This window comes from Trichomonas vaginalis, chromosome IV, assembly GCF_026262505.1.
Source record: "Trichomonas vaginalis G3 chromosome IV, whole genome shotgun sequence".
Taxonomy (NCBI): domain Eukaryota; phylum Parabasalia; order Trichomonadida; family Trichomonadidae; genus Trichomonas; species Trichomonas vaginalis.
In genome coordinates this window covers 6,330,139-6,357,491 of record NC_067206.1, presented here as the reverse complement: position 1 = coordinate 6,357,491, position 27,353 = coordinate 6,330,139, and the positions used below count along the sequence as shown (strand labels likewise).

At 34.0% G+C, this 27,353-nt stretch overlaps 6 protein-coding genes and 2 pseudogenes across 8 annotated transcripts, besides 4 other annotated features; 6 read left to right on the top strand and 2 right to left on the bottom strand.

Annotated features, from left to right (window-relative positions):
* Positions 1–10,608: part of a mobile genetic element that runs on past the window's edge.
* TVAGG3_0040840 (KilA, N-terminal/APSES-type HTH, DNA-binding family) lies at positions 32–892 on the top strand (the record flags this gene model as incomplete). Its single annotated transcript, XM_001297659.2, has 1 exon — positions 32–892. One exon carries the CDS (start codon positions 32–34, stop codon positions 890–892), a length of 861 nt encoding a protein of 286 aa, XP_001297660.2.
* Positions 996–1,469, bottom strand: TVAGG3_0040830 (uncharacterized protein; the record flags this gene model as incomplete). The annotated part of the gene is made up of 1 exon (XM_051220729.1): positions 996–1,469. One exon carries the CDS (start codon positions 1,467–1,469, stop codon positions 996–998), a length of 474 nt encoding a protein of 157 aa, XP_051105715.1.
* On the top strand, positions 2,372–3,344 carry TVAGG3_0040820 (organellar and viral DNA polymerase type B; the record flags this gene model as incomplete). The annotated part of the gene is made up of 1 exon (XM_051220728.1): positions 2,372–3,344. A coding segment is annotated over one exon (973 nt), but the record flags the coding sequence as incomplete, so codon positions are not given.
* TVAGG3_0040810 (organellar and viral DNA polymerase type B) lies at positions 4,273–5,138 on the top strand (the record flags this gene model as incomplete). The annotated part of the gene is made up of 1 exon (XM_051220727.1): positions 4,273–5,138. A coding segment is annotated over one exon (866 nt), but the record flags the coding sequence as incomplete, so codon positions are not given.
* On the top strand, positions 5,318–5,878 carry TVAGG3_0040800 (organellar and viral DNA polymerase type B; the record flags this gene model as incomplete). Its single annotated transcript, XM_051220726.1, has 1 exon — positions 5,318–5,878. One exon carries the CDS (start codon positions 5,318–5,320, stop codon positions 5,876–5,878), a length of 561 nt encoding a protein of 186 aa, XP_051105712.1.
* TVAGG3_0040790 (uncharacterized protein) lies at positions 6,831–7,103 on the bottom strand (the record flags this gene model as incomplete). Its single annotated transcript, XM_001317866.2, has 1 exon — positions 6,831–7,103. One exon carries the CDS (start codon positions 7,101–7,103, stop codon positions 6,831–6,833), a length of 273 nt encoding a protein of 90 aa, XP_001317901.2.
* TVAGG3_0040780 lies at positions 7,150–7,585 on the top strand (annotated as a pseudogene). The gene has a single exon. A coding segment is annotated over exon 1 (436 nt).
* Positions 9,215–9,686, top strand: TVAGG3_0040770 (annotated as a pseudogene). The gene has a single exon. A coding segment is annotated over exon 1 (472 nt).
* Positions 9,957–10,608: a terminal%2Cinverted (terminal inverted repeat of Maverick-1C transposon ID:TVAGG3_0040760).
* A 4,927-nt stretch (positions 10,609–15,535) lies between these two features.
* Positions 15,536–27,353: part of a mobile genetic element that runs on past the window's edge.
* Positions 21,664–21,695: a mobile genetic element.

Sequence of the window (27,353 nt, the reverse complement as noted above, 5' to 3'; positions counted from 1 at the left end):
TTATTTTTTTATCCTGTATGTAAAGACAGATATGTCAACATTAGAGAACACAACAACTGCTATCGTTCATGAAGTCATAAATGAAGAATACGAATACATACAATATAACAAACAATTGAGACTCATTCGTTCTGTCAAAGACGACATGTACCAAATGCAAAGTATTTTGACGGCTTGTTTTGCTCCAGATACTAAGCTTCCTAAAGACTGGTTTAGGAACCAAAGCACTATTGAACTATTAAATGAAGCACAGCGAGACATACTTTTTTCTGAAAACAGCGAAGCACAGCGAGTGGGTATAAAACCCCAGTCGCCAAAACTCTATGAAAACCGTGAAAAATTGCCAAACGGTTTGAGAGGATATTATGTTCATAGACTTTTAGTAAATGCAGTTGCAATGTGGGCTTCACCACGTTATGCTTGGAATATTTACAAACTTCTTGACGAACTTCACAGACAAGAACGTGGAGAGATGGAAAAGAAACTTCAAGCAAAAGATGAAGTCATTGAATCCAAAGACAAAAGCATACAGAAAAGAATACCGCGTTCAGTACCAAAAGGAAAGGAAAAGAACTATAAGTATATGATTTATACTGAAGAGTTGGAGAATGAAGAAGACAGAGATATGGTTATGTTGCATTTAGTCAGAAGAAACAACAAAAGCTTTTACGACCTTGCTAAAATATATAAATCTGACAGAAACTGGTTCTATCGTGAAAACTTACCGATTTCAATGACACCGAATGAGCAAATAAAAGAAATTGTCAAAAATACTCTTCCTCAAACACACTATGACATCAAAGGTTGCACAATACTTACCTTCCAAGAAGACTTACCATTACTGAAGGAAAAAATAACAGAATATTTCGATAACTTCAAAGAGGAAGAATGAAGTCACGACAACATTAACGAAGAAGTCACGACAACATTAACGAAGAGAGAATGAGGTGAAAAAAAGGTGAAATCTCACCTCTTCACCAAAAATATATTTTTGGTTAAATAGCTTCAGGGTCAATTTCTTCAACCATTTCACTTCCTTCGTCAATGTCAATAGAAGCTTCTTCAACCTTTGGTAAGAACTTTTGTATAACATCTTTGTTCGTTATTGTCTTCAGAGATGAAGGATAATATTTCACATTTGTTTCACCCTTCTTATATTCTTTCTGTTCGGAAAGATTCATAGCAATACTGAAGAAGTCAATGTTGGAGTTCTTTATAACAGTATAATGAGTATCTTTGACATTCACGAAGAAACCCTTTTGTTTCAAAACTACTGCTAACTCTTGTGAAGTATAACGTTTGCGGTCAATGACAATAGCTAATGGTCTGACATACTGACCGAACTTAGATTCTTTCACAAACTTCTTGTTAAAGATAACATTAACGTTTGCAGAACCATTGAACTCATTCTTGATGGCAGTAGCGAGAGCATTGTATGAAAAGAACTTGCAATCTTGCATGTGTTTCATTAAAATAAAATATTAAATTATTTTGAAAAATAACTTAAAAAAATGTAATCTAATTTTTCAAAAAATATTTTTTATCCGATAGAAAAGATGACAGAAAAATTAACTTTTTACATAGCGCCAGACCCTTCTTGCCCACATCCTTTTAAGCCACAATATATAGACATAGAACTAAATAGAGAAAGCGAAATTCCACAATATATATACATAGAACTAAATAGTGAAGGCGAAATTCTACAAACAGAAGAAAGCGAAATTCCACAAACATATAGAGACCTAGATAACGAAAATGGATATGCGCTATTCTGGTTAGATTGTCCTTATAAAATGTATGAAAAAAAGGCTTTATATGAAGAATATAGAAAATATTGTCATGAAAACGATATAAGACCAAGCTCTAGAGAAAATTCTATGCTGGTATAAAACATCTTTTCGAAGTTCGGAATGGCAAATATATAAAGAAATAATTTTTCTAAGTTTATTTTTTCGAAAAAATATTTTTTTATTTCCTACTAAAGATGTATCGGAAGTTGTCTAAGTTAGAACACTCGGAAATAAAACAACTTCTTACAGAAGCTAATATAGATGTTGCAAAACATTACGCGACAAACAAAAAAGCACTCGCTGACTTCATTAAAGACTACAATGGTGCAATAAGTTATGATAGAATTCATGAGTTCATAAAGCCGCAACGCGGCGAGGACGAAGTCCATGCAAGAGCATTTCCTTTAAATGACATTGCTATTGACTTATATCATAGACGTTCAGTACCTCATGAAGTAAGAAGAGAAATGTTTGACATAACAAATGCGAACGTTGGTCATACTCGTAAAGCTCTTTCGCATGATGTTCGTCAAGTGACATGAACGTTGGTCATAGTAAAGCTCTTATGATTTCGTCAAGAGATGTTTGACATAACAAATGCGAACGTTGGTGAAACAAGAAGAAGAGACGACACACTGAAACAACAGAGAAGAGAGATGTTTAAAAGTGCTATAGAACAAGTTCGCAAAGCTAACGATGTCATTCGTTCCATTGACGACAAACCAAAAGAAGGTGAGAGATGGTTAAAGAAAGATGAAGAGAATAGGAAGAGAAATGTGAAGTCAGGCAATAGACTCATTGACTTTAACATCGAAGCTTTAGATGAACCAAACAGAGAATATTTACACAAACATTTCGGTAAGGTTTTCATGAGACTCTTAGAGAAAATTAAAATAAACTCACAACAAAGATGGATGGTATGTTATAAACTTGGTGGAAAGTATGAATGTTCTACGTTAAACCTCAATAATATTGGAACATTACTACATCAGCTCTTGAAGGAGAACTTTATATCAGAGATAGAAGCAAATGCTGCAGGTATTGTTGAAATGCACTATGACTTCTTCTTGACAAACATAAAGAATCTTACTGAAATAAAGATGTATGATTTAACAGAATATGAAGGCTTAACGATGTCAGATGTAAAGAAAGGCAAACCAAAAAAGAGACCATATAGAGATGAAAGCACACTGACAAATGACCAGAAAGCCATTTTGGAAGCTCTTAAGCAAACAGGAAACCCAGCACTTATAGAAAGCTTTTGGAAAGATAATGGTGAAAAGAAGTTTTATAAGAAGAGAAGCGGTCAGTTATGGAAGTATCTTTGCACATTACCTATAAATCTTGAACGCTACCAAATCTTCAATGAACTGAACAAAAGAACTGCAACACTTATGACAGAGGACAATTGTTTCGTTTATGCTTGCATTCAGGCTGGAGTAAATGAAGAAACTATTGACCACATGAGAGAAGTCATTCGTGTTAGAGACTTTCCTCAAAGTAAAGTACAAGAAATTTCTGACGCAACAGGTATAGCATTTAATGTTACCATTGGTTATTTCAATGACTCAAGACATAATGAAATAAAGAGATATATACCAAAAGAATGCGAAACTGTTAGAACTATTGACTTACTTCTTGTTGAAGACCACTACATGCTAAATGAAAGACTTCCAATGACAACATACTTCATTCGAAACTATAAAGAAATTCTCAAAGCTTGTGGTGGAATGAACATTGAGAAACAGATGAAGATTTATACAAAGAGAGAAGATAAATATGTAGTTCGTTATGATAGAACAACACCGTTATGGGATGTTATGAAAAATTGTGGGAGTGCAAATATTTCGAACCTATTTCTTATGGAGAACTTTTCACATATACTACTGACTTATATAAACAGAACCTTGCACCATTTAAAGATTTGACATATGCTCCAAAGTATTGTGTACAACTGAAGAAGAAAGCAGAGTCAAAAGAAGTAAATAAAGCTAAATGTAAATTCATTCCTGAGCACGTTTTCTTTGCTGACTTTGAGTGTAGTACGGATGGCTTTCATAAAGCTTTTAACATCTGTTATGACAGTGAAGATGGTTCAGTGAGTGAAAGCATTTGGGGTCAAAACTGTGCAACAGAATTTTTGGAAAGACTCCCTGACAAGAGTTTAATATATTTTCACAACCTCAGTTATGACATAAACTTCATCTTAAGACACATGACAGAAGTGAAAGGAACTCCCATCATTAAAGGTTCACGAACAATGCAAATAACTGGTTTATATAAAGGACGGGCAATTATTATAAAAGACTCTTACAGTGTTATAAATAAGAAGCTTAAACTATTTCCTGCTATGTTTAACTTACAAACAGGACCGAAAGAAGTATTTCCATATAACTACTACAGCAGTGTTTTGTTAGCAAATGACAACAGAACTGGTGTCATTTCTGAAGCATGTAAGTTTATCCGGGATGCAGATACATTTATGAAAAACATAGATTCCATCAAAGGTTGCAGAATAGATGAGAACCACTTCGACTTAGAAAAATATAGCACGTTTTACTGCAAACAAGATGTAAGAATTTTAAGAGAAGGTTTTGTAAAGTTCCGCAATGACTTATTGAAAGAGTTTGATTTAAACGTTTATGACTACGTTAGTATTTGTTCAATTGCTAACAAATTGTTTGAGAACAGAGTATACTTCCCGAATGGAAATCTTTATGACCTCTCAAATAAACCAAGAGAATTTATTTCGAGATGCATTCAAGGTGGAAGATGTATGTTGTCAGATAACATGAAACAAAAGAGCAAAAAGAAACTCATTGCTGACTTCGACACTGTTTCATTATATCCTTCAGCTATAGCAAGACTTTATACTTTAGAAGGTATTCCAAAAGTATTGAAGGAAGAAATGTTAAACACAGAGTATCTCATGAGACATTTATTCGATGATGACCAAAAGGAACCCATTGGTGAAAAGTTTATGTCTGGCTTCTTTGTTCTCATTAAGATAACAGAGATTGGTATACCCAGACACTTTCATTTAATAGTTTGCGACCCTGAACTAAATCCAGAACTTAACGTTCCAAGAAGTTCAAACACTTGCTGTCTCATGTATGTTGACCATATAACATTACAAGACCTCATAAAATATCAAGGTGTCAAATGTGAAGTGTTGCAAGGATACTATTACGATGGAAACAGAGATATGAGAATAAGAGATGAAGTAAAGAAGTTGTTTGAGTTAAGGTTAAAGTATAAGAAAGAAGAAAACCCCTTACAAGAAATTATAAAACTCATTCTGAACAGCATTTATGGCAAAACTATTCTATCTCCTATTGAGTCAAAAAATAACCATAGTAGATGACAAAGATGCTATAAGATATGCTATAAGAAATTACAACCATATAGTGAAGTTCGAAGGTTTGGATGGTTCAGATAAAACTATTTTCAAGCTAACGAAAAGCATTTGCAGACACTTTAACTTCTGTCCACTTGGTGTTAATATTCTGTCTATGTCAAAACGTATTATGAATGAAGTATTCTGTACTGCAGAGGACATGGGTCTTCAAATATTTTACCAGGATACCGACAGTATGCACTTATATAATGAAGACATCCCAAAGCTTGCAGCAGAGTTTAAGAAGAGATACGGTAGAGAACTTATAGGAAAGAACCTTGGTCAATTTCATAGCGACTTTGCAGAAATAACACCTGGAAAACAAAGTTTAGCTTATAAAAGTATTTTCTGTGGAAAGAAGACCTACATAGACTTACTCACGAATGATTTAAATGAAGTTGCATTTCACTGCAGAATGAAAGGCGTGAAGCAAGATGTTATTGCTTTAACCGCTAATGAAATGTTTCCTGAAGCTATACAATGCTATTACAATGAAGATAAGAACATTCACATACCTGTTGGAACATATGACAAAGACTCTGAGTTCAGTTTAATGAAACTTTACAAAGCACTTTATGATGGTCAAGAGATTGCATTCGACTTATGTAAGTCATGTCAACCTTGCTTTGCTGAAAAGTTCAACTTTTCAATAACGACTAAAACAAGCTTTATTCGTAAGTTGAAGTTCTGAGGTCATTTATTTTTGTCAGCAATGAGGTCATGAATGAGGTCATTCGTGATAAAAATAAAGCTAGCGTAGATTTTACAATACTGCGATGGTAGAGTTTAAGAGTTGTGCTTCAATGTAGAGACAGTCCTTATGGTCTGGAGGCAAGAACACTGGACATTTATGGTCATGAGTGGAGAACATGTCTATCCAAAACTCACGATTGAAGCCAGTTAATTTATAGTATTTAGGGTTAGGAAGTGGTGAAGTTCTTGTATGACCAATGAACTCATTTTCAACTCCTTTACTTAAGTTTGAATATAATATAGCTTGCTTTCTATCCCAAATGCCAGGTGTTACAATCTTTGAAAATTCATTTTTCCTCGGAAGTATTGCATCATAATTGAAAACATTCTTGAAGTCATCATTGGTTCAGAGATTTGAAACCTTATACGTAATGGATTTTCTTTCTTTTAGCGACTTCATTGAATGGTGATATATACAAAACTGACAGTCATGAGTTCCATCTTCATTTTCATTAAATTCATAATGAAAGTCTATAAGTTGTGGCTGACTACCTTCTTCTTTCAGTTGTGCAAGAAACTCACGTAAAGGCTGTAAAGTTTGTACTTCAATATTGAACTTTTTCTCGAACATCTCATTAAATGAAATCATACATTGCAACAATGTTGTATCGTCTTTAAAGTATTTGTATATGTGAATGTTTTGGGCGCTTAAAGACTGTTCGTCATTTTCTATCTCGACTTGAAGTATAAAGTCAACCTTTCTGAAAGCACGTGTTATATACATAGATGTTATGCCAATGTACTTCTCTTCATTTATGTTCACAATCCAGTCTGTTGGAAACTTAAACGTTACTCTGTTCCCCTTTATTTTGACGTCAGGGTTTTCACTACTGAACGCAACAGATAAAGGTATTTTGTCTATACATTTAGTTTGGATAAAAATAAACCATTTACTCTTTCTTTGCTTCAGCTTCCTTTGCTTTTTGTTCTTCCTTTGCTTTTGCTTCTTCTCTAGCTTTTTTCGCCAGCAAACGTGGGTTCTTCTGTCTTCCAGCAGCTAATGCAGCTAGTTGTTTTTCACTAAGTTTTCTCTTTGGTCTCTCTGGCTTTTGTTCTGGTTTTTGTTCCTTCAGTTCGGATAAAATTTGTTCACGAATTTCTTTCTTCAATGCTTCAACATCTATGACCCCTTGGGTCTTGTCCGTAGGATTTGACTGAGTCATTTGACTGTAGATAAAAAAACTAAATTAAAACTTTAACCGATGTAAAATGAGCTTGTCAAAATCAGAACGAGAGTCTATTATATTAAATGACGCCAGAGGAATACAACATCCTTTCTATTATGTAAGTCAGAGTAAAGATGGTAAAATATATGTAAGAAAAAGAAAGGTTCCATTAGCGAATACAGAGAGCGACAACATTAAGGTGCATGGCAAGGGTGAAGCCAGGCGAAGCCCATATAAAACCTTCTGTACAAACTGAGCCACCAAAAGAACAAGAAGAAAAGAAGCCAGATGTACTTTCAATAACGAACCAAGAGCTTATTGCAAAGTTCGTGAATTTCATTGAAAAGCAAACCGAGTCAAAGAACCCTGACCCACCAGTGAAAGAAGTCGAGACAAAAGAGAATGTACAGTTCATTGAAAATGTCAAGAAACAACTTCCACCACGAATACCAAGAAGAAGAGTGAGAATAATGAAGTAAATAGATATTTTTATCTGAAGTAAATACATGCAGAACGAACAGTTAAACGAATTTACTCCAGCAGAGCATATTCATCAGATTCGCTCATATTTCGATATCATAGACAATGCAGTTCAAATTGGTGACACTAATAGAAAATATTCTGACGCAAAGATTCCATCACAACCTGGAACTGCTAAAGATAACACATGGGTAACATTCAATCTCTCACCTCCTGGTGAAAATATGTTGGACCTTTACAATACATTCATTACGTATAAAATGGAAGGTCAATTTATTGTAGATAAAGAAATTGGTTCAGGTTCCAATAAAACAAACCCACCAGGATTTTGGATTGGTTTCGATGACGCTTTCTATGCAGTTGCTGGATATCAAATCCTTGCAAATGGTCGTATCGTATATTCTCAAGACAACGCAAGAGAAGAAGCATATATAACTTCAAACTCACAAACTACCGAACAAATAAAGAAAGTCGATGTTTTTTCAAAGACTCGACATAAAGATGTATGGAGTCATTCGGGAACATGCAGAACAGGACAAATTGTTGTGGTCCAATTACAGCAGGAAAATCATTTGATTTTAAGCTTCGTTTAAGAATTCCTGTTAGAAGATTCCTTCCATTAGAACCTATTCGATTTATTCCAGCTTTTGCAGGAAACATTCAGCTTAAAGTAAAGTTCAGTAGCGACGCCTTACAATGCACATCTATATCTGTAAATGATATCATTGCTTTCAATCCAACTCTTAAAGTTGCATTTGCTTCAGGTTCAAATCCACCGACAAATAAATTTGTTCCATGGAATGAACCATTCACTATGATAACGAGTGCAACTGAAGCTAGTGGAACAGTTACTATTACAACTGTAACCAGCAACTATTTCGAACAAAGATGGATTTTAATGAATGTTTTATTCATCCAAAGTCATTCTCTTTAGACCCTAACATTTATACAGAACTTGTAGAACATTATACAAACGAGGCTTTATGTTTTCCTGTTAAAGTTATGGATTGGATTCCTATGGATGGTTCATTCTCAAAGAATACAGATAGTTCAAGTGCAACATTTACAGCAGCTTATACGCCTATTAATGTTAAAAGTATTTGGGCACTATTTAGAAAGAAAGACAACTATTATGTTAATTTTGAGAACCCTAAGTTTAAATATCTTCAGCTTTCCATGGGAGCTTATGGAAATATGCCTGCAGAACCTGAAAAATCATATGGACCTGTATTTTATGAAATGGTTGCGAACGCTTGCAATACAAACAATGATATGATTGGATTTAATGAAGATGTTATATGTCATTGGTGGATGATGGTAGTGTGGAACATAAATGGGATAGCTATGACAACACACATTTCTTATGTGGTTTTCCAACAGAAGTGGACTTTTGCTTCCAGCAAGGTCAAACATCTACTGCTCCAATAACATACAAATTGTCTGTTAAAGGACCTATTGAACTAGCAACAGAAAATGTACCAAAGCCACTTATTGGATTTATGAGGGATTGTTGCTTTGCAATACAAGTAAGACAGTCAGGCATACCAATAATAAGACTTGACGACTATAACTTAGCAGCGGACGACAGTGAGGAATAAAGGATGAACGTTTATTTTTAAAGCTTATAAATGAGTTCTTCATCAAGCTCTCGTGAACCTTCACCATCTGTGAAACAAACTTTACCAAACGATTATGGAGCACCTATTGAATATTTCTTACGAGCTGCACAATGGCAAAGAGCAGTCTCACCAAGGTTAGGTGTTCCACCAGCTCCTGTCAAAAATAGCATTTGGTCAAGTCCTTATATAAGATATGGTCTCCCACTAGGTTTGCTAGCTACAGCAGGAGCAGTAATGATGTTGAAAAGAAACAAAGCAAATGTTATAAATAATACTGAAGTAGCTGAATTTGAACAAACTCCGACACCATCGCCAAAAACCAACGTCAAAACCAACGCCTTCACAAACAACACCTTCAATGACTCCTGAACCTATGAAAGTACAAACTCCTGTTCAAAAGTCAACTCCAAAACCGACTCCAACATTTAAACCAGAACCTACTCCTCAAATAAATCGTAAAACTCCTGCGTTTCCTTACTGAAAAAATAATTAGTTTTATTTTATTTGAACATTTTTATTTAGAGTAAAATGACGACTAAAGTCACTGAAGCAATGAAACAAAAATTTTTGGTAGAATACATTAAATCAGGAGCGGTTCCAGAAGGTTTTTACGTTCATACTATGAAGGATGGTAGAGTTCAGTTTAGAAAGATAAAGCAACATTAGATAAAGAAGGTATTTGAGGAAAGATTAAACTTCATGAGGACAACATTGCTGAACTTAAGAAGAAGTTAGAAGAGTTGGAGAAAGGAAGAGAGTTATAAAGTAATGAATTCAACGGGTGAAAAAAGAGGTGAAAAAAGAGGTGAGATTTCACCACTTCACCTAAATTTATTTTTCACCTCTGACAACGTTTATTTTTAAGTTTATTTTATTATTTAGCGAGAACGTTTATTTTTATATAAATGACAGAACAAAAGCAACTCATACAAATCAAAACATATAACAAACATACATTTAAACATTTATTCTTCCTTCCTGAGCATAACATGTTCTTTCAAATACATCCGAGACCAGTTGACTTTCATTGACTGTTTATAAAGATAGAAATAGTTATATCATTAAACCATACGATGACGAAGGTAAGTTATGTAAATTGTACGTTAAGAAGTTAGAGAAAGTTTATGGCTTCAAGTATGACTACAATAGGGTTAACACTGATGATGAAGATATTGAGGAAAATTTATGAGAACATTAGTGAAGTTGTTAGTGAGAACGATAGTGAGAACGTTTATTTTACATTAGTGAGTTCGTTAGTGAAGTGAAGTGGTTGGCGGCTTTGTAAATATTTAAGGTCAAGTTAGTGTTGTCGTTTGTGTTGTAAAATATACGTTAACGGTTTTGTAAAGTGTCAAATTCACAAGTATTGGGTTAAGTGGAACGCAATGCCACAGTACACAAGACTTGTCCGTAATTTGATTCATTATTCTTATTTCAAGATATCGCAAAATAGACCTTAGTTAGCACTTTCATGACTAGAATTTGGATTTTTACCATGTACTCCTTCCATAAATTATAGTACGAATGCCAAAAGTCTATATTATTCGTCAACACTTTATGAACACTGAAAACCTCGACTACCCTAGCTAAGTTTGTTAATATTTATGCACAATTATCAAAAAAAGTTTATCCTATAAAAATTAGAAGATACAACATTTAAAACATATTATACTTTAAAAATTATCTGAAATAGTTATGAGTAGTATATTATTGAACGTTTAAATGGTATTAAATAAAAAAAAATTAATGCTTATCTTCATCATCACTTTCGGCTGGGCCTTTTGTAATGCTTAAAATGTCATTTGCAAGCAAAGATCTACGTGGAAGATTCTTTAATTTAGATTTATCTACATTATTTCATCACGAGATCTTTGAGTCAGGAAATATTGTATGGCACAAAATGAGATATATAGAAACTTCCACCCAACAATCTACAAATGTTAGACCATTCGGTAGTTTCTTAAGTTCTCTCAATAAATATCTTTACATTTACTCTATTTCCAAAGAAGGTAAACGGTGGTTTTGTAAAATTCATTATATATAATATATAAAAATGTTTTTCCGAAAATGACAGAAAAGTGACCAAAACATGTGTACGAAGAAGTCTTAAAATTTCAACGAGCCGTAGAAAAGAGGTAGAAAAGAGGTTTATATCTAACCTTCTACCTAACATTATTTTTGTCTGATTTTACGAGAAGTCTTGACAAAACATGAAAACATAAGTACTAATTTGCTGAAAAGCTCCATGGCAAGACCCGCTATATAAGAACTTCATTTTATACTAAACATCTTCAAGGGCCTAGAAGGCACGAAGTGCCTGGAAGCCCCAACTGAGCCTTCTTATTTTTTTTTTTTTTTTTTGTTGTTCTAAGAAGATATTTTCGGTGTAATATACACTTTGATCAGCATACAATTCCCTCATTCTACATTCTGCCCGGACAAATGCTTCCAAAATGATACCTGTCATCGCTTCAAAATCTCAAATCATATTTACGCACAGGCAATTATTTTAATTTTTATCATTTAAAACCCGAATTTGGCAATCTATCAAAGCAGTGATCCACAAAATCAAACATTCTGCAAATAATAGATCACTAAATTATATACGCCAAGAAGTTGGATTACAATTCCAAGAAATTCTCAATAGATATTAATTTGAGAATTTTGGCTGCTTATGCATTTTCTCAGATTCCTATAAGTATGCCTAACTAATGATTCGCAAAATGCTTTAACCTATTTTAGATAAAAATTCTCTTTCTTGTCTCATATTTATTGCCTAATGAAAAGTACTGAATATCGTTGGGGCAACGCGGTCTACATAGAACAAACCATACATGAATTACTAACATCATTTGGAGAACTGCCTTTCAACTCCCCCTCCACCTCCGCATTAGCCTCTATGAAAATAACACACTCTCGATCCTATAATACCTAATTTGGTTTAAACTACATTTTTTATAGACCAAATATCAATTTGAATATATACATCAATTAGAATAAGACTTCTCCAAATCGAAGAAAGTTCCGAAAAAATTAACGTTAATTCTCAAGGAAAAAAATTACATGAACAAGCTTCCAATCAGATTTTTCCCAGTAACAAAAACGCAAAGCTTCCTTTAATTGTGGTGAGAGATTGAAATTTTCTTCATGGTACTTTGACATATAATCAGTGCGATTTAAAATCGATATCATTTGTACTTAATAAGAAAATATCCAATCGTTCTGTTCTTTCAAAATAACAAAGCCCTATAAAGGAAATTGTGCAGCTTTACAAATTTTGACCGATGGCAAATTCGTATACCATTTCAATACAATTAATCTTAATTGTACACTATTTTAGTATCTTTACTCTCGATATAAAATCTGCCAAGACCGTTTTCGAGGAGAAAATTCATTCTTACATGACAAGCCATTCTTCACTGCAGCTTAGCCGCCGACTGATCAAACTTTAACTTATAGAAAGTAATGCAAAACACCCGAAATTCCTAGATGTAATTAATAGCCTCTGAAATTATCTGCCTGCCCTTTAAAACGAGTTTTTTAACCAATATTCAATTAACAAATTGAAAGTTTACAATCAATTAAAACAAAAAACATAATGAGCTGGTACAACAGGTGGCATGACGATTTGTCTACTATAAAACACCAATTTATAACCAATATATAACCAAAAATTCACGAATTAATCCCTGCGAATTTGCAGCAAATAATTTGAAGTTATTGTTTTACTTTGTTAAAAAATGTAAACTACATAAAAGTTCTTTTTTCCTCGAACAGCAAACGTTTTCGAGAAAGTTTTCACTATCATTTTGAAATTTTGTAATTTAAAGTCGGAGATAAAGTATTGAATACAATCCATATCAATTTAAGATGTAAAAAGAATAGGTAAGATAGTGATTATTAAGAAACAATTGTTTTATCCATTTCCAAAAAGGTAAAAATTAACAATATTTTATTAAAATTCTATGTCTGTTTAAGTTTTATAGTCTTGGGGTATTAAAGATTATCCTTGATATATGCTAAGCTCGATAGTTTTTGATTTTGGTAAATTTCATAGGGAAATTTGTAAGTCAACGAGGTTTCAATTTTCGGGGTAACAACGTACAGAAATGACCTTTTTTCCATGGAAAAGGTCACTTTTTGAGTACTGTTAGAAAACACTGCGTTTTTGGTATGTTCTAAATTTCAGCTATCACCACATAAATAAAGATCTGATGTCCCAAGAGGTGATTGAACTGATTTGAAAGAAGTTCTTGAGTTTTTGGGAAATATCTAATTATTTCCCAGAAGTTTTGAATAACAAATATTTTGGATACTGAATTCTTAGCTTGAAGGGCAAGTAAGGGTCTTCAAAGAGCTCCAGCGCCCGACGCGTAAGCAACATTTGACATTATTACGCGTGTCAAAATGCTAGCTTTTATGGAAGGGTGCGTATTACCCAAGCTACCAGATTTGCCCAAATTTTGAGGGGGATAAAAACGCTGAATTTCTGGGGCAGATTTTAATACGGAAAAACGATCGTCCTTTACGTGGCTGCAATTTCTTTTCAATTCCCTGAAGCTGCATACTTCTGTTGTACTCAGTCAACTAAGCGGTCAACTCATAAATGTCTAGGTCTTCAGACATGAGAATTCCTTTAGGAAAATCGTCCCTCAAAATTTTCCAAACATACAATTACACCAATCTATTTCGTCAAACGATGATGAGTACAACACTATGTTACTTGTTCCATAATCAACACACTAGAATTTATAACAATTCTAATAAAATATCTCGAAATCGTTCGCTGCAGTTCTCTTCCATTCCTTTTGCTCTATTAGTCATCCGAGTATCTTACATAGTCTAAGCATCCATTACCAAAATTAAGGAAAACATCTATACTGAACCAGCCACCTCCGATAATTACCCAATCGTTCTCGAAAGGTCGTAAATTACGATTTTCATTTGAAATTATTATCAAAATCTTAATGCAAACATATTTGTAGGCATTTGACCTCGGATTCACATACAATATGTTCCGTATTCTGCCAATGGTTTCTGTTCAAGCAGTTGGTATTCCGAAACGTCCAGCTAACTCTACACCATCTTATATCTACGAAATTTACATTTCAGCAGTATACACTAAATTCCTTAAACTCAAAAACAATATTCGAGATTTTCAGCCGAATTATGGACAAGAACATTTGATTTTCGGATCCAAAAAAATTACTTGAAGAGATTTTAACCATCCAACACTGGTCAAAATAATTTGTTTTATTCCCATAAAAAATCAAATGGATATTGTCAATAAAAACGGAAAACCTACTTATAAACTTTAATATTCAAAATGGAGATATAAGCAAAGAAATATATTTGTCGCCAGATGATGTTTCAGCTCAAATTTTTCTTTATGTCAAGTGAAACATCCATCCGTCTCAAAATTCGGGCTTCATCCCGCTATCGATTCCCATGCGTTGTTACTAGTTCCTGCAAAAATTTGATTCAAATTCAGGCGTCGTGATACTATTCTTTGCTATAAAACATACACGGAATTAAATGTTAAAGCTCCTAAATGAACCAATGCTGCAGCATTTTCATATTTTTCGTGAGCATCACAACAAGTAATCATGACAATTCTCATTTTTGATTGATGTGCTGGAACCCTTGAATGTTTCATTGTTGAAATATAAAGGAAAGGAATTTGAAGTTCATGTTATACAGAAGGAAATGCGCATCTTGGGTGGGGACGATTTGGATTTATTCTTTACGAAATTTTGTTTGTGTGGGGTTAAACACTTTAAATCTAAAAATAAAGATATGATACGACCAATACCCCAGACCCGTTCTGCACGAATTTGGATTGCTGGAATATGAGTTCAATCAACGCAAAATATTATAAATTTAAGTTGCAATATCAACACAGCCAACAATGTACAATTGAAAGATTTCGACAAGTGGATACGATTTGAGGTAAATCATCTTTAGATCATTATGAAAGAATTAATTCTCAGATGAAATTGAAAAATCTAGAAAATTTTTGTTTACATGCACATAAAGACGTGCTATACCAGTTGAAGCAGGAAAACTATATCTAGCAACGTCGTTTCCCATTGGAACGGAACATTGCAGAACACCGATCTAAGTCTCAAAGCATGTCCGAACGTGAATCTCTTTACATAATACTCCAATCTAATATGATGAAGGATTGCATTTAGACTTTATAAGGTATAAGTCAAAATAGCTTAATATGCACACTTAAGGTCTATAGCCTATCTGTTTCAAATTTGGAGGCTTGTAATTTGGCAAAATCGTTTAATGCTCAGGTGATCAAATATACATTTTGCTCGACGAATTCATTATCGATACAACTTGCGAATCAATGGTAGTAATTTCCAAATGGTATTCTAAGACATAAGTCTTCTGTTAGAATAGTTTATAGAGTTATGAGGCGAATATATTGAATTAATATATCCTATAGGAGCTGTCCTGTATACGTCTATGAAATTCCAATAAATCCAAAACACTTATTTGGTTGGTAGATGGTATGAAATATGTTGAACAGTTTTCCTTCTAACACTAAGTACGCAGTCAATGAAGATTTGGGAGGTTCAAAGAGAAAATCTGGTATTGAAAACCTTCCTTTCACATATGCATAGGTTCAGTGGCAAGGAACATCTGTGGAAGAAACCATTCACATTCAATAACAAAAAGAGGTTAATAATAATCTTGCAGCGGGTTCGAAAGACAGGAATGAAATAGACTATGATATCTCAGATGACCCCCAAGAGTTTAGCACAGTGTAGATTTTCTGTGGAACTGCAGGAAATCATTACACATGTTGTAGCCTGGTAATTTACAGACCCAGCACGGGTAATTGGAAAAGATTATATTGCCTCCTTATAATAAACAATGCACGCTTGGATACGAGTTGGTTAAAATCTTTTATACCCTTTACATTAAATGAGCTTGAAAGAAGTATTCGAAACATCATCCATGGAGGTCAATTTAAAGAGTTCAATGAAGCTGCATAAGAGTTCGGGATTACTAACGAGAGGCTGGAAGTTAAAAAGTGTGCTTTGACAAAAATGTTGTATCATCAAACAAATAATTATTAATCCTTACGACTACTTTTACTCCACATTTATCCAACCACTCCTGACGCATTACCAATTTGACACTTCATTTCAAAGCAGAAAAGGAGGACAATAAACCATTCCTCATCTTCATTTAATGTTAAACATCGCAAAGTTTTTCCGTATATAATGGAGAAATAAAGGAACTCCATGAAGTGTTTAGAGTTTTACAAAAAGTTTGTAGCAGAACAGTAGCCAAAGTAGTTAACATAGACCAGACGGTGCATACCTCAGCAACGAAATCACGAATTTCGCATTAAGCATAACATAACTCCACTACACCCTAACTTGAAGACCAAACACATAACATACTCGGTATCATTAACCGCTTCATACGGACTCTCAGAGATTTAAATCAGAGAGCGAGACTTTACCGAAGAACAATGAAACATTTCATCGAAAGTTTACAATTCATCCACAACACATAATAACACAACAGACATACAACCAAATTTCAATGACAACAACAACAAGAAGAAAGTAAACTACGCCGAAACTACCAGAAACGAGCTCAAAATCAAAATATCAAAATTTCAACTAACAATTACTCTCACATCCATAACACGAAAAGTTTCGGTCGTAGTATCTTGTACCGACAAATAACCGTCTGACAAAGAAACGTTTAAGGTATAAGTCGAAATTATTATATCGCGTAGACTCTACGCAAAGGTAAGGGAATAGATCTATAATACAATTAGGCTGCTATCGACGGACTCCAATACGCTCGGTGTTACCTTCGTCACTCAGTATAGAATTTAAGCACCAAGTAGGTAACTGGAAAACTTGCTACACCATTGACAAACCTGCCAAAGCATGGACGTGGTTATCTGTAATATACATTGACTGTATCACATAGAACGCAACTGAAGCACTTATTAAGTGAGGATATGAAGGTAGACCATAGTGAAGATGTATGTGTTGAATGCACCATCTAAGAAACTTGAGAGAAATGTCTAACCACTCAATGCTGGGACCAATTCAGAGGCGGGAGTATCTGGAAAGGATAAAATACATGAGAAAAGATAAGAAAATTCTTGCTAGACTTTCCTTCATCTCACATGTACCAATCACCACAACACAATATATCTTACACGGATGGAGCACAGTCAATTCCACCTGTGTCTTCTCACCGTTTTTTCACCTCTTGAATTTTCAATTTTCAGCAAAAAGACACAAATATATTATCAGGGAGAGGTGAAGATTTCACCTGTTTTCTCACCTTGTTTTTTCACCCTCTGAATTTTCTGTCGAATTTTCAACAAAAGACCAAAATATATCACTAGGTGAAGAGTGAGATTTCACCTGTTTTTCCTCACCTGTCTTTTTCACCTCCTTGAATTCTGTTCCTAAAGTAAAAATAAAGTTAGTTTTATTTTTTATTTTATTTTTTTATTTTGTATAAAAGAAATGATTTCAACAATCGGCACAACAACAATTCAACACCGCACAACGCCTGTCACAACAACTCACCAAAGACCTTAGTCATGAATCCAACATCTTATGTTAGTAGAGATGAAAGCTTCATTCCTCTTCATTACTTTCGAAACAGAAACACAAAGATAATAGCAGAACTTTTAACAGTAATTTAGACTGTAGTGCGAAAGATGAAACAACATGAACAGTATCTTTATGAAATGAGGACCTCATCGACCATTTGCACCAAAATACCTGAAATCAACACAAAAACTAACTATTCTGAATTCGACGAAATTGAAGTCAAAGCAACTGACTCAGTAGAAATAAAGAAGTTCATACGAAAGGTAAATATGATCTAGGTTTCATTGCAACCATAAAGTTATGGACAAAGATTGCGATATTGGTATATAAGAATGTTTCTGACATATATAAATCTGAAGAATTTAAGACCTACGACAACTTTGTTTCGTTAGTTGCTGAATGTGTTTGGGAAATAAGAGATAAAGATAGAAGAGGTAAGGTATGGAACAGAACAATAAGACCCGTATGTTTGAGATGAAGAGAGCAATTGACGCTTTAGTTGTTCTAGCAGGTCAATTTCAGAATGTATAATGCAAAAATGAACCCGCAATGTTCTAAATGTAAAGCACAATGAGGAAAATAAACTACTCCGTCAAAGAGATAGAAAGAATGAGAAACGACTATGCAGACTTAAAGAAAGAAGCAGAAAACCGCAGAAGATAAAATGGACATGTTAGCATTTCTGAACAAAAACTTTATCCAACAGTAGAGATTTCCTCATTATCTGACGTCAAGAAGAAATTAAAGAGACTTCGGCATTGTTAACATTTCGATATCCTCAGCGAAAATAGAAGCTACAAAACTGTTTAGGATTTCAAATAACATCGTACCAACATTCATGTAAAACGCTTTGTGAAAAAAAGAGGTGAAAAAATTAGGTGAAAAGAAGAGGTAGAAATCTCACCTCTCACCTAAAATTATATTTTGGTCATTTACATCATTTTACGAAGCAAAGGTCATTGACAAAGCATTTACGATGAAATCTTGACAAGCATTGGAAGATTTTACAAGAGAGTACTTACAAAGCAGTTATACGAAAGATGTTACAATGACAGCAGTTACGCAGGGACCATTAATAAAAGCATTTACGAAGCAAGTTATCGACAAAGCTCAAGACCCTTTGCGGTCCTCGCGCCTTAGCGGAAAACTTGAGGGATGAAAAATTAGGTGAGAAAGACAAGGTGAAAATCTCACCCTCTCTCACCCTAATATTACTTTTTTGACATGAACTTCAGCAACAAAATTGCTGAGTAAATAATTTTTAGGGCATGTGTCAATACCGTTGAGTTTTTCACAAAATTTATAAAAATAACGTTTACCATGTAAAACGCTTGTGAATAAAAAGAGGTTGAAAAAATTAGGTTGAAAACGACGGTGAAACCAATCCTCTTCACCTAAATTTATACTTTTGCTTGAAAAATGACCAAATCTCTATGAATTTCCTCTAAAGCAACAGAAAAGAATATAAGTTAGTTTTATTTATTATTTTTTTATTTATGTAAGAACAAAAATGTCAAACACTGAGTTTGAAACAGTTAAAAGATAGACAAATGACACCACAAGTGGTAGAATTAGGTGATTTAAAACGTTAAGAATACTCAAAAAATGACAGACAAGAAATAGCTTGCTCAGACATTTATTATCTCCATCTGGAAAGAAAACATCCCCACGACTGGGTGAAAATTTGCTTCTACTCAGAAATTTTGACATAGAAATTCCTAAGCTTATGATATCGGGTAAAGAATTCATATGGAACTTACAGGCGATAATCTTATACGACAAAAATCTTTATACCGAATAGAGTTTATGTTATGGTATGACCCCAGTTGTTGGATATAACTTCATAACATATGGTTTGCATTTCGATACGGAACGTTGCAGTTTGAAGGCTTACTTTACATCGTTTCAGATAACTCGAAGAAAGACTTCAATACGAAGAGAGATATAAGATAGGAAGAATCATATAATATAACTCAAAGCAATATGACAGTACACACGTCAATAGAGTCAAGGTGTGTTCGTTAACGAACAATATGAGAGCTGCTGATAAACAGCAAACTAACTTGAAAAGTTATGAGAAAAGTGTGATGGTGCTCCCATAAACAAGGAAAAGACGACACAACGTTTGAAGTAGATGAGGATAGATAAAGCTATAAAATATTTGACGAAGTTGCCTGGAAAACTGACATGTAAAGCGTTATTTTGTCTTTTGTGAAAGATAGAAAAAAATAAAGTCTAGTATTTTATTTTTAATTTATTTTTGTTATCCTGTATGTAAAGACACGATATGTCAACATTAGAGAACCACAACAACTGCTATCGTTTCATGAAGTCTAAATGTAAGAATACGAATACATACAATACTCTAACAAACATCAGTTGAGAGACTCTTCGTTTCTGTCAAAAGACGACATGCTACCAAATGACCAAAGTATTTTGGACGGCTTGTTTTGCTCCAGAAAACTAAGCTTCCTAAAGACTGGGTTTTAGGAACCAAAGCACTATTTGAAGCTATTTAAATGAGCACAGCGAGACCATACTTTTTTTCTGAAAACAAGCGAACACAGCGAGTGGGTATAAACCCAAGTCGCCAAAACTCTATGAAACCGGTGAAAAAATTGCCAAACGGTTTGAAGAGGATATATGTTTCTATAGACTTTTAGTAATGCAGTTGCAATGTGGGACTTCACCACGTTAATGCTTGGAATTTACAAAACTTCTTGACGAAACTTCACAGGACAAGAAATCGTGGACGAGATGGAAAATTGAAACTTCAAGCGAAAAGTAGTGTTCAGTATTTATGTCATTGAAAAAAAATCCAAAGACAAAAAGCATACAGAAAAAGAATAGCCCGCGTTCAGTACCAAAAGGAAAGGAAAAGAACTAAAAGTATCATTGATTTATACTGAAGAGTTTGGAGAATGAGAAGACAGAGATATTGGTTATGTTGCATTTAGTCAGAAGAAGAAACACAAAAGTTTTTAGCGACCGTAGCTAAAATATATAAATCTGACAGAAACTGGTTCTATCGTGAAACTTACCGATTTCAATGACAACCGAATGAGCAAAATAAAAGAAATTGTCCAAAAATACTCTTCCTCAAACCACACTATGACATCTAAAGTTGCACAATACTTGACCTTCAAAGAAGACTTACCATTACGAAGGAAAAAATACACAGAATATTTCTTCGATAACTTCAAAGAGGAAGAATGAAGTCACGAACAACATTAACGAAGAAGTCACGACAACATTAACGAAGAGAGAATGAGGTGAGAAAAACCAGGTGAAATCTCACCTCTTCACCAAAAATTATTTTTTCGGTTAAATAGCTTCAGGGTCAAATTTCTTCAACCATTTCACTTCCTTCGTCAATGTCATAGATAGCTTCTTCAACCTTTGGTAAGCAACTTTTGTATATACATCTTTGTTCGTTATTGTCTACAGACGAATGCAAGGAATACATATTTCCACTACATTTGTGTTTCACTCTCTTCATTATATTCTTTCTGTTCGAAAGAATTCATAGCAATACTGAAGAAGTCAATGTTGGAGTGCTTTATAACAGTATAATGAGTACATTTGACATTCACGAAAGAAACCCTTTTGTTTCAAAACCTACTTGCTAAACTCCTTGTGAAGTATATGACGTTTGCGGTCAATGACAATAAGCTAATGGTCTGACATACTGAACCGAACTTAGATCTTTCACAAAGCTTCTCCTTGTTAAAGATATACATTAACGTTTGGCAAGAACCAATTGAACTCATATCTTGATGGCAGTAGCGCAGAGCCATTGTATGAAAAGAATTGCAATCTTGCATGTGTTTTCATTAAAATAAAATATTAAATTATTTTTGAAAAATATACTTTTAAAAAAAATGTAATCTAATTTTTCAAAAAATATTTTTTATTCCATAAAAAGAGACAGAAAATTAACTTTTTACATATAGCGCCAGATCCCTTCTTGCCCTACATCCTTTTTTAAGCCACAATATATAGACATAGAAACTAAATAGAGAAAGCGAAATTCCACAATATATATACATAGAAACTAAATAAGTGAAGGCGAAATTCTACCAAACAGAAGAAAGCGAAATTCCACAACATATAGAGACCTAGGAAACGAAAATGGATATGCGCTATTCTGGTTAGATTGTCCTTTATAAATGTATGAAAAAAAGGCTTTATATGAGAATATAGGACAAATATTGTCCTGAAAACGATATTAAAGACCAAGCTCTAGAAGAAAAATTCTATTGCTGTATAAAGATAACATCTTTCGAAGTTCGGGAATTGGCCAAATATATAAAGAAATAATTTTTCTAAGTTTATTTTTCGAAAAATACTTTTTTTATTCCTTACTAAAGATGTGATCGAATTGTCTAAGTAGAACACTCGGAAATTAAAACAACTCTTACAGAAGCTAATATAGATGTTGCAAAACATTACGCGGACAAAAAAAAAAGCACTCGCTTGACTTTCATTAAGGACTCACAATGGTTGCAATAAGGTATGATAGAATTCAATGAGTTCATAAAGCCGCCAATCGCGGCCGACGGACGAGTCCATGCAAGAGCAATTTCCTTAAATGACATGTGCTACCTTACTTATATCATTAGACGTTCAGTACTCATTTGAAAGTAAGAAGAAAATGTTTTGACATAGCACAAATGCGAACGTTGGTCAATACTCGTAAGCTCTTTCGCATATGTTCGTCAAGAGATGTTTGACATAGTAACAAATGCGAACGTTGGTCATACTCGTAAAGCTCTTTCCATGATGTTCGTTCAAGAGATGTTTGACATAACAATGCGAACGTTGGTGAAAACAGAAGAAGAGACGAAACACTGAAACAAACAGAGAAGAGAGATGTTTTAAAAAGTGCTATAGACAAGTTCGCAAGGCTAACGATGTCATCGTTCATTGACGACAAAACCAAAAGAAAGGTGAGATGGTTAAAGAAAAGAGAGAAGAGAATATGGAAGAGAAATTGTGCACAGTCAGGCAATAGACTCATTGATCTTTAACATTCGAAGCTTTAGGATGAACCCAAACAGAGAATATGTACACAAACATTTCCGGTTAAGGTTTTTCATGAGACTCTCTAGAGAAAATTAAAATTAAAACTCACAACAAAAGATGGATGGTATGTATAAACTTGGTCGGAAAGTATAATGTTCTAACGGTTAAACCCTCAATAATATGGAGCATTATACATCAGCTCTTGAAAGAGAACTTTATATCAGAGATAGAAGCAAATGTGCAGGTATTGTTGAAAATGCACTATGACTTCTTCTTGACAAACACTAGGAATTCTTACTGAAATAAAGATGTAGATTTAACAGAATATGAAGGCTTAACGATGTTCAGATGTAAAGAAGGCCAAACAAAAAAGAGACCATATAAGAGATGAAAGCACACTTGACAAATGCACCAGGAAAGCATTTTGGGAAAGCCTCTTTAAGCTAAACAGGATAACCCAGCCTTTATAGAAAGCTCTTTGAAAGAACATGGTGAAAAGGAAGTTTTTATTAAAGAAGAGAAGCGTCGTTATGGAAGTATCTTTGTGCACATTACATTAATGTCTGACACGCTACAAAATCTTCAATGAACTTGAACAAAAGAACTGCAAACTTATAGACAGGAAGGACATATTGTTGGACGTTTATCGACTTGCATTCAGGCTTGGAGTAATGAAGAAACATTGACCCACTTGAGAGAAGTCAATTCGTGTTAGAGAGACTTTCCTCAAAGTAAAGTACAAGGAGAAATTTCTGACGCAAACAGGTATAGCATTTAATTGGTTACCATTGGTATTTCAATGACGTCAAGACATAAATGAAATGAAAGAGATATTATACCAAAAAGAATGCGAAACTGGTTTAGAACTATTGACTTACTTCTTGGAAGACCACTAACAGTGCCCTAAATGAAAGACTTCCATATGGACACAAAATACCTTCATTCGAAACTATAAAAGAAATCTCAAAAGCTTGGGTGGAATGAACATTGAGAAACAGATGGAAGATTGTAATACAAGAGAGAGATAAATATGTAGTTCGTTGATGATAGAACAACCACCGTTATGGATGTTATGAAACATTGTGGGGACGTGCAAATATTTCGAACCTATTTCTTATGGAGAACTTTTCACATATACACTTGACTTATATAAACAGAACCTTGCACCATTTAAAATTTGACAATCTGCTCCAAAGTATTGTTGTACAACTGAAAGAACAAGCAAGTCAAAGAAGTAAATAAAGCTAAATGTAAATTCATTCCTGAGACGTTTTCTTGCTGACTTTGAAGTGTAGTACGGGATGGCTTTCATAAAGTCTTTTAACATCTGTTATGACAGTGAGATGGTTTCAGTGAGTGAAAGCATTTGTGGGTCAAACTGTGCAACAGAATTTTTGGAAAGACTCCCTGACAAGAGTTTAATAATATTTTCACAACCTCAGTTATGAACATAAACTTCATCTTACCAGACACATGACAGAAGTGAAGGAACTCCCATCATTAAAGGTTCACGAACAAATGCAAAATAAACTGCTTAATATAAAAGGACGGGCAATATATTATAAAGGGACTCTTACAGTGTTCATATACTAAGAAGCTTAAACTATTTCCTGCTAAGTTTAACTTACAACAGGACCGCAAGAAGTATTTCCATATAACTACTACAGGCAGTGTTTTGTTGCAAATGACAACAGAACTGGTGTCCACATTTCTGAAGCATGTATAGTTTATCCGGGATGCAGATACATTTTATGAAAAAAATAGAAAGGGTTCCATCAAAGGTTTGCAAAATAGATGAGAACCACTTCGACTTAGAAGAATATATAGCACGTTTTAACTGCCAACAAGATGATTAAGAATTTAAGAGAAGGTTTGTAAAAGTTCCGCAATGACTTATTGAAAGAGTTTTGAATTTAAACGTTTATGACTACGTTAGTATTTGTTCAATTGCTAACAAATTGTTTGAAAAACAGGAGTATACTTCCGAATGGAAAATCTTTATGACTCTCAAATAAACCACAGAGAATTTATTCGAGATGCATTCTAAGGTGGAAAGATGATGTTGTCAGATAACATGAAACAAAGAGCAAAAAGAAACTCATTGCTGACTCGGACACTGTGTTCATTTATATCCTTCAGCTAATAGCAAGAACTTTAACTTAGAGGTATTCCCAAAAGTATTGAAGGATGAGATGTGTAAACACAGAGTATTTCATGAGACATTTATTCGATGATGACCAAAAGGGAACCCATTGGTGAAAAGTTATGTCTGGCTTCTTTGTTCTCATTAAGATAACAGAGATTGGTATACCCAGACACTTCATTTTAATAGTTGTGGCGACCCTGAAAAAATCCAGAACTTAACCGTGTTCCAAGAAGTTTCACCAACACTTGGCTGTCTCATGTTATTTGACCATATAACCATTACAAGACCTCATTAAAATATTTACAAGGTTCAAATGATGAAGGTTGCAGGTACTATTACGATGGAAACGAGAAATATGAGAATAAGAGATGAAGTAAAGAGTTGTTTTGAGTTAAGGTTAAGTTATAAGAGAAAAAGAAACACCCTTACAAGAAATGATAAGAACTCATTCTGAACAGCATTTTGGCAAAACTATTTCTCACATCTCCCTATTGAGTCAAAAATAACCATAGTTAAATGACAAAAGATGACTATAAGATATGCATTAAGGAAATTACAACCATATAGTGTGGAAAGTCGAAGGTTTGGATGGTTCAGCATAAAACTATTTTCAAGCTAACGAAAAAGCATGTGCAGGACACTTAACTTCTTCCCAACTTTGGTGTTATATTCTGTCTATGTCAAACGTATTTCAGAATGAAGTATTCTGTACTGCAGAGGACATGGTCTTCAAATATTTTTACCAGGGAATAGCCGACAGTATGCACTTATATAATAAGACATCCCAAAAGCTTGCAGCAGAGTTTAAGAAAGAGATATCGGTAGAGAACTTATAGGAAAGAACCTTGGTCAATGTCATAGGGACCTTTGCAGAAATAACACCTGAGAAACAAGTTTAGCTTATAAAAGTATTTTCTGTGGAAGAAGACCTACATAGACTTACTCACGAATGTTTTAAATGAAAATTGCATTTCAAACTCAAGAATGAAAGGCGTGAAGCAAGATGTTATTGCTTTAACCGCTAATGAAATGTTCTGAAAGCTATACAATGCTATTACAAAGAATACAGAAACAGTTCACATAACCTGTTGGAAATATGACAAAGACTCTGAGTTCAGTTTAATGAGAACTTTACAAAGCCACGTTTAATGATGGTCAAGAATTGCCTCGACTTATGTAAAGTCATGTCAACCTTGCTTTGTCCTGAAAGTTCAACTTTTCAATAACGACTAAACAAGCTTTATTCGTAAGTTGAAGTTCTGAGGTCATTTATTTTTTCAGCAATGAGGTCATGAATGAGGTCATTCGTGATAAAAATAAAGCTAGCGTAGATTACAATACTGCGATGGTAGATTTAAGAGTTGTGCTTCAATGTAGAGACAGTCCTTATGTCTGCGGAGGCTAAGAACACTGGACATTTTATTTTGGTCATGAGTGGAGAGAACATGTCTATCCAAACTCCGATTGAAGCCAGTTAATCTTAAGTATTTTAGGTTAGGAAGTGGTGAATGGAGTTCTTGTATGACCAATGAACTCATTTTCAACTCTTTACTAAGGTTTGAATATATGATATGCTGCTTTCTATCCCAAATGCCAGGTGTTACAAATCTTTGAAAATTTCATTTTTCCTCGGCAAGCATTGCCATCATAAATTGAAAAACATTCTTAAATCATCACTTGGTTCGGAATTTGAAATCTTATACGTAATGGATTTATTTTTCTCTTTAGCGACTTCATTGAATGGTGAGAATACAATGAATTGACAGTCGAATGGTTCTCATCTTCAATTTTCATTAAATTCATAATGAAAGTCTTGTATAGTTGTGGGGGGCTGACTACCTTCTTCTTTCAGTTTGTTGCAAGAACTCAAACGTAAAGGCTCGTAAAGTTTGTACTTCAGATATTGAACTTTTCTCGAAACATCTCAATTAAATGAATTCATACATTGCAACCAAATGTTGTATCGTCTTTAAAGTATTTGTATATTGAATGTTTTGGGCGCTTAAAGACGTTCGTCATTTCTATCTGACTTGAAGTATAAAGTCACTTTCTGAAAAGCACGTGTTATAATACATAGATGTTAATGCCAATGTACTTCTCTTCATTTTATGATCTCACAATCCAGTTCTGTTGGAAACTTAAACGTTACTCTGTTCCCCTGTTATTTTGACGTAGGGTTTCACTACTGAATCCAAAGAGTAAACGGTATTTTGCTAATCACATTTAAGTTTGGATAAAACATAAACCATGTTACTCTTTCTTTGCTTCAGCTTCCTTTGCTTTTGTTCTTTTCTTGCTTTTTGCTTCTTCTTTCTACCGCTTTTTTTCGCCAGCAAAGCGTGGGTTTCTTCTGTACCTTCCCAGCAGC